At 38.3% G+C, this 7,714-nt stretch overlaps 1 protein-coding gene across 1 annotated transcript; it reads left to right on the top strand.

Annotated features, from left to right (window-relative positions):
• The first annotated feature begins 2,294 nt into the window (after nt 1-2,294).
• On the top strand, nt 2,295-5,685 carry LOC105446621 (SWI/SNF-related matrix-associated actin-dependent regulator of chromatin subfamily D member 1). The gene is made up of 2 exons (XM_030990421.1): nt 2,295-2,431; nt 4,251-5,685. The coding sequence occupies exons 1-2, from the start codon at nt 2,322-2,324 to the stop codon at nt 4,477-4,479; spliced, it is 339 nt and encodes a 112-aa protein (XP_030846281.1). The 5' UTR covers nt 2,295-2,321; the 3' UTR covers nt 4,480-5,685.
• The last annotated feature ends 2,029 nt before the right edge of the window (nt 5,686-7,714 follow it).

Genomic DNA, 7,714 nt, shown 5'->3' with positions numbered 1-7,714 from the left:
CCTCATGAACGGGAGGTCGTGGGTTCGATCCCCGGCCGAGTCATACCAAAGACTTATAACAATGGGACCTTCTGCCTTCTCGCTAGGCGCTCAGCATATTAGATTGGAGAAGGGTAATAGTAACATGTTATGTTATGCAGGGCCTGCTGGAAGAGCAGTTTTATAACTGAAGTGGCTACCCTGGGTAAATAAAACATTATTATTATTATTATTATTAACATGATAGGTGTCCAATCATCTGTGCGCATTCACGATAAACCCTACCCTGTAATATGATTTTTGTACTATACCATGTTCAGACTCGAGCTGGACCCTGATTCTTTATCAAGTTTTCTCGTTCAACACGATGCTCAAATGTGCATTTCACTATACAACATTTCGTCATACGACATTGCTTTACAAGACGTTTAGACTAGATGAAAGATAATCCCTTATCACTATTATACCTATACGAGAATCGTATAGCTGTACGATGAATTCCAGTAGTCTGAACGCACGGTTGGGCTTGCATGCAAGTGAGGGGTGGAGTAGCTATCATCTTCTCCAAGTTGAGACCACAAACTTGATACCCTACGTCAATCGTGCCCCAACAACTCCACGGTGAACACAGAGCCTGACGCCAACCCCAACTAAGAGAAGGTCCTCGGGTCAATCAGTACCCACTTCAAATCAGCAACAAACTGTGATCAGAATTCCTCACTTTGCTTTATTACATATCTTCCTCTATTTATCTTGTTCTTTTTTTTCTAGCAGGATTTCTTATCGAAACTTTCCCGCCCTACTCGATCAGCTCCTTTTCAAACTCATTTTAATAAGTGTTTTTTCATGTAATCTTTAATTTATGTAATCTTTTGTGTTTTTTTGTAATCTTTTGTGTTTTTATGTAATCTTTTGTGTTTTTATGTAATTTTATGTGTTTGCATGTGGTTTTATGTGTTTTTGCTGGCTTACGTGACTTGAAATTTCACTGCAGTTTCTTTATTTGTGAGGCGTTGTTTAGCTTTGGGTGTGCATGGGTCTTTCGTCTTGAATGAAGGGTCACAATCATACACTCACCTGTTAGTGAACCATTAACAAATACATTTCACAAATGAGGGCACATTCTCAATGGTGTTTTTGTAACGCAGCGTGTGTCCAGAAACGGGGAAGTGGTGTTCTGTTGTTGATAAAAATCGAGCATGTGTTCACCTTCGGATATTTTAATTACAATACTCGAGTGACCTTCGGTGTGTACTAAAGGATGTTGTCCTTTGAAATGGTCAATAGTTTGTGTATTTTAATTTTCTTCAGAAATTTTGCCTTCTTTTGATCAGAGATAAAGCCTAAGATAACATAGTACATCTCAATCACTTTGCAGGTTTCTCGCTAATTACCGGTCAAAGCAATATGCCTCCCAGGTACTTGAGGGGACATAATAGACCGTGTATATTCTGGGAATGGCACGTTTGTATGACCATATCCGGAAAATTTTCAAAAAAAGTGTGAAGAGGTGTTTATTGAGACCAGCAGCGCCCCAAAGAGTATCTTTGAAAACCGACCTGTGCCAATTATTCCCATCTATCTGCCTAGAAGGACCAGTCAAACTTTGTCTATTTTAAAAGAAAACCACAAGAAAGTATTAAATACTGCTTTGTCTTTGTTGTCCTTACCCTGCAGCAGAATTTATACCATAAACAGTAAACCACAATTATTCACCTTTGTCTTCATTTGCAGTCATTGCAGAGGTGCTAGTCATTTTGTAAGCATTTCAAATTTGCTGAAAAGCCTATATAAGTCCAGATGATCTGCAACGAAATCAAACAAAAACAAAAAAGAAATAGAAGCAATTAGAATTAGACTGATTTTGTGTGTGGGTGTGTGTTTAGAAATAATCTTAAAATTTATCTGTTTAATTCGACATATAATTGTTCTGCCATTGTTTTGTAAGTTTTATCTTACCGCTGTTATTCCTTTGTTTATAATGCAGATGTTTTGATGTGATCTCTTTCTGATTTTTGTTTTTTTCACAAGTGCACCTTGAATATTTGATTTCAAGTGGATTTAGCGCCTTTCAATTCTCATATGTTATTATTATTATTATCAAAATTCTTCTTGTTCTTCTTGTTCTTGTTCTTCTTCTTCTTACTATTATTAAAATCATTATCATCATCATCATCATCATCATCATCGTCATCGTCATCATCATCATCATCATCATCATCATCATCATCATCATCATCATCATCATCATCATCATCATCACTATTATTATTATTCATAAGTGACGTTTTCTACTTTTTTCATTGACTTTCCAGAGAGGTGGCGGGTCCGGGGCACAGAGGATGGGGGCTGGTATGCCACCCCCCTATGGTGGTATGAGGGGCATGAACCAGAGCATGGACCAGTCTAGGAAGAGACATGCCCAGGTGGAGGCCCAAAAGAAATCACAAAGGTATGTTCTTTTAACTGTGTAATCTAAGGGTGTTTCACAAAGCTTAACTCTAAGTTGGACTTAAACATTATGGAAAGCCATTAGTAGCTTTTAAAGCCCCACTGTCCTACTTGTAGCTACTTGCTCCCTCTATATAGAAAACTTCCCCAATCGGTGCCTGTTGGTCCCCCATGATCCTCTTTTTCTTATGTTAGTTGAGAGCTGATGAGATAGCCACCTGTCAGTGACCTCGCTGTGTGGTCTAATCTCTTCTGGCCCAGTAGTATTGACGGTCTTTAACTCTTAGTTGGACTTAAAAATTATGGAAAGCCATTAGTAGCCTTAAAATAAGATATGTTCAAAAACAAAAATATTAGTATTTTAGACTTTTCATAACTTCCACATCAAGAACATAAAATCTCCTACGATAATAGAAAATATGAATGATTTGAATCAACATTTTATGCCTTTTAAATAACTTTTACAAAATATTTTCCTAGATCCTAACTGCTTTCCATAATTGTTAAGTCCAATTTAGAGATAAGTTCAACTTGGGATCTTTGTGAAACACCCCCCTGGTCTTATAAAGAGTTACGATTGATACAAATCACTCGCGATTCCTCTAATCAGTTGCGAGTTTGCAGTCCCTATCTCCTATTTACTGTACATAGTTGCGATTATCATCAACTGTTAAGACGGGCCCCAGTTTTTCTTTTAGCGTGTATCATACAGTTATTGGTTTTATTGAAAATATTCATATTACTCCTTGAACTGAATCACATTGATTACATTGATAAGAAAGAAATATATACCCTTGATAGAGAAAAGGATGCAGCAAATATACATTGTTATATATAAAATATAAATTGAATGTAAAATTCAGACTGATTATATAGCTACATATATATTAACCTGTGGACCACTTTTGGTAGAAAAAAAATTGTCCTGCTAGGACAAATATATCCCGCTAGGACAACTATATCCCGCTAGGACAACTGTATCCCGCTAGGACAACTGTATCCCGCTAGGACAACTGTATCCCGCTAGGACAACTGTATCCCGCTAGGACAACTGTATCCCGCTAGGACAACTGTATCCCGCTAGGACATCTGTATCCCGCTAGGACAACTGTATCCCGCTAGGACAACTGTATCCCGCTAGGACAACTGTATCCCGCTAGGACAACTATATCCCGCTAGGACAACTATATCCCGAAGACATTAACCCTCCCCCTTCAAAATGATTACCCTCAAGACGAGCAACCTGGAAAACTACTCTCTAGAAGTTCATACATGTATTTATGAGAGCTGTTAGGAAGTCATCATTGAGTTTATGTTGAGTTTATGATACATTCAAACCTGCTTTAGGGACCACCTGTATAGAAAGACCACATTTGTGTTCCCATCGAATAGGGTTGCTCTTTGAAACTTGTACTCAAGGAACCTGGACATAAAGACCACCTGTCTGTTTTGTAAAGGTCTCTTAATATTTACCTTGAGTGATCTTTATATACAGGTTTTTACTCTATTAGTTCTCAGCAAACGAGTTCATATTACCATTAAGAGCTCTATATTTGAACAAGAGGCTAATTTTGCCTCACTTTTCACTTCATATTTTTCTTGTGCTGTATTAAAGTGTATACAGTAATCACATTCTTAATTTTTCAATTCAATTTCAATTTCAATTTATTTCTGGTACTGCTACAGAGGATTATGATCTTTTCAAGGATAACACTGATTTTGCCTCTCTTCACCATTACATAAATAAATTTTACACCTTTGTAATGTACTGTCCCTGTCTCTAAATCATATTTTCGAATGTTTAAATGGCACTTCTGCAGCAACAGGAAGAAAAAGAAGATGGCCGACAAGGTGCTTCCCCAGAGGATCCGAGACCTGGTCCCAGAGTCCCAGGCCTACATGGACCTGCTAGCCTTTGAGCGTAAGCTAGACGCCACCATCATGCGCAAGAGACTGGACATCCAGGAGGCATTGAAGAGGCCTGTCAAGGTAAGATTGATTATTGTCCCACCCATTGATTCTGATGTCTTTGTTTGTGCCTGGACCTGAGGATGTGGCCTTTGGGTGCTGTCAGTCTGTGTGTATACCTGGGCCCTGTTTCACAAAACTTGTCATCAGTGACAAATGACAGTTTTTGTTATAAGCTACTGAAATCCTTGCTTCTGATTGGTTATCAGTAGATTTGTCACTGATTTGTGTCACTTGTCATTGATAAAGGGCTTTTTGAAACGGGTCCCAGGTTCCTACAGGAGATGAGATTTGCAGCTCCGGTGTGCCCTATGCTTGAAGTTGTTTCTTTAAACTGCTGGGGCTTACCGGTAGTTGCAAGCTTGGTTAAAGGATCTATCTATGTCTGCAAATTTGAAAAACTGAAGAAGGAAACTGTTTCCATGACTTAAATATTTACATGGGAAAAAGTGTTAATATATATATTTTTTAAATCACAAATTAGACCTCGAAAAGCAACAAATCTTCTAAAAATTACTTTACTGGGTTTCAACCGTTATCCACTGAGAAGAAGAAACACTGTAGTCACATCACTACCAGGCCATTGTTTTAGATTTGCAAACCTGCTTCATGGCAGCAGACCATTCTACTTTGTGCTGCACATCAAAATACAGTCTGGATATCGAGGCTATAAATGGTAATCCAACAATACCGGTAGGCATTCTCACACCTTTGTAACTTGTCCAAGAGAGGGCAGTGTGTTGCACAGGGAGCAGCTCATTGGACAGGAGGGCCAGCTAGCCACGCCCTTCCCATTTCCTGGAGTACCGGCCCACGAACCGCCTTCACATTCACGCACCCCTCTGGATTGACCCGCCCCTACGAGGTTACCCCAATTGCTCTTGATCGATATCGGTCATACGTGGTTACCCCTCTGTATCGGTCCAACAATCTGATGAAACGCATCCTGATTCCATTTAAATGGTCTGCCCTTCAACAAAAGAATTAGACCATAGAAAACTAATATTGTTCTTTATCTCTTGAGCACCACGCTGTGCTTGTGATTCCGCTATTGTAGTTATCCATCTCAGACCATCCGTTGATTGCCTGTTCTAGGTACCTGTGTGGGGCTCAGGGTTTGACTGATAGGTCTAGATTGCATTGTCAGGGTTTAGAATGGAGTAAAGTAGGGCAGGTCAAAGGGACGTCAGACACGCCTTCAAAGGACAGTATCAATCTTGAACTTTCACATTTTCTTTTTTCAAAATCAGATTTCCAAAAGGAATTGGTGAGAAGGATGATTATTAGGGAATCCTTTAGATAGGACTTAAGGCTGTAGGTCCCCTGGAACTTACTGACAACAGATTTCCAAAAGGATTTGGTGAGAAGGATGATTATTAGGGAATCCTTTAGATAGGACTTAAGGCTGTAGGTCCCCTGGAACTTACTGACAACAGATTTCCAAAAGGATTTGGTGAGAAGGATGATTATTAGAGAATCCTTTAGATAGGACTTAAGGCTGTAGGTCCCCTGGAACTTACTGACAGAACAGATTTCCAAAAGGATTTGATGGGAAGGACTATTATTAGGGAATCCTTTAGATAGGACTTAAGGTGGATGTAGGTCTCCTGGAACTTACTGACAAGCTAATATTCTTGCTTTATATTAAAGTGCCAGGGTAAAACAAATAGTCAACCAGTCACTTTGTTCACATTGCTCTAATTTTAACTAGCCATTCTACAAAATTGTTGAGATTTTAATTATGGTGAGAATCTGCATCAAGGATTCCAGTTTAACTTCCAACCATAGCACAGATGTCCTTTAGCAAGGCATTGATCTATATTTGCCACTCTCAACCCATGTGAGGTAAAGGGGTACCTGGATGGGAAGTTATTCCTTGAATTCTTTAAGCTGTGGGGCAGCTTGGCTCAAGCAAGGATTACTGTAGTACCTTGTACATGTAGGTGCCTAGAGCATCCCCTTGGATGTAAATGTACACATAAATGGAGTCGTTATTATTGCTGTAATTTTAATTAGGATGAACTATCAACCAATCACAAAGCAGTTCTTAGATAGCTCTGAGATTTGAGAACATTCTTTCATTTTGCATGACATAAACTGTCAAAGCTGGCCTATGCTAATTCTACCTTTATATACATCATGTATTACCCCCAAAAAGCGTACAGAAGTATGCAATAACATACCACATTCTTATAAATGTATCCTTAATTAACATACAAAATCAGTCTTCTCTGTAGAATGAAAAGATATACAGCAAGCAATGAGTGCTGAGAAAAGTTTCAATGATCTATCTTGAAAATAAAACAAGTTTACCTTTGCAAGATATGTTTAAATATGATCACATACAATTTTTAACGACAAAGATTAGCCTTGTACTGAATACTTAATTTCCAGCATATTTAGGGAGGAAGCATTGAAATCACCTTCATATAAAAATCTGAGCTGAGCTCATTTTTATGTACCGTAGTCATATTGTGGTCATCACCTACACATTATGCACATACACATACTATTAAAAGACACTCAATCAAAAGATAATGTCTTTTGTTCATAGCATTTCCTAGAAATTTATAGATGCCTCTTCAGGAGTATTCCATTACTGTTGCCCTTTAAAACAGTTTCTTGACATATTTTCCCCTTACTCTAGAACACGGCATAATTGATTATTGCAATTAAGTTGAACAAGACTGGTAGAATTGTTTTCATTCTACGTGACAGACTAGTCATACAATAGGGGTATATATTCAACAGGCAGAGTAACTGTTATGATGGATGTTGTCATATGACACCATTAAACACAATACTCAATGCCGTTAACCTCTTTCCGTTATTGTTATCTAGTCACGTTGTTATCCTTCTCGTAAACCGCACCTGACACGCTATCACCATTACGTGTTCAGGCGTAAGTGGCTTTTAATCTAAATATAGAAAGGGGAGACAAAATAGAACAGAATCAATTAGTCTTTTTAGGGTTTGTGTTCCATTCTTTACTCTGACACAATTTTTTCAATATTGTTGAAACAGGTCAAGGGTATTATCAAAAGCACACATCTCTCTACCCCGATGAACTGTTTGCCAAGGTTTTCTCTTGTCTTTCTGAGTTTGCGCTCTTCATTATGTCGCAACAGAATGCCAATCATTCGCGGAGTTTGTTCAGGAAAACGAATGTTCTTTTGTTGTTGACCTACAAAGGACAATGCCTCGGATAACATTCCGTTGTCATGTGCACAGAATCACAGACAGAAGAGAGATATATATATATATATATATATATATATATATATAGGTCAATGACATATAAACCATGCTGACATGT

Source organism: Strongylocentrotus purpuratus, unplaced genomic scaffold, assembly GCF_000002235.5.
Source record: "Strongylocentrotus purpuratus isolate Spur 01 unplaced genomic scaffold, Spur_5.0 spur5_scaffold_19, whole genome shotgun sequence".
Taxonomy (NCBI): Eukaryota; Metazoa; Echinodermata; class Echinoidea; order Camarodonta; family Strongylocentrotidae; genus Strongylocentrotus; species Strongylocentrotus purpuratus.
This window is presented reverse-complemented; position numbering and strand designations above follow the sequence as displayed.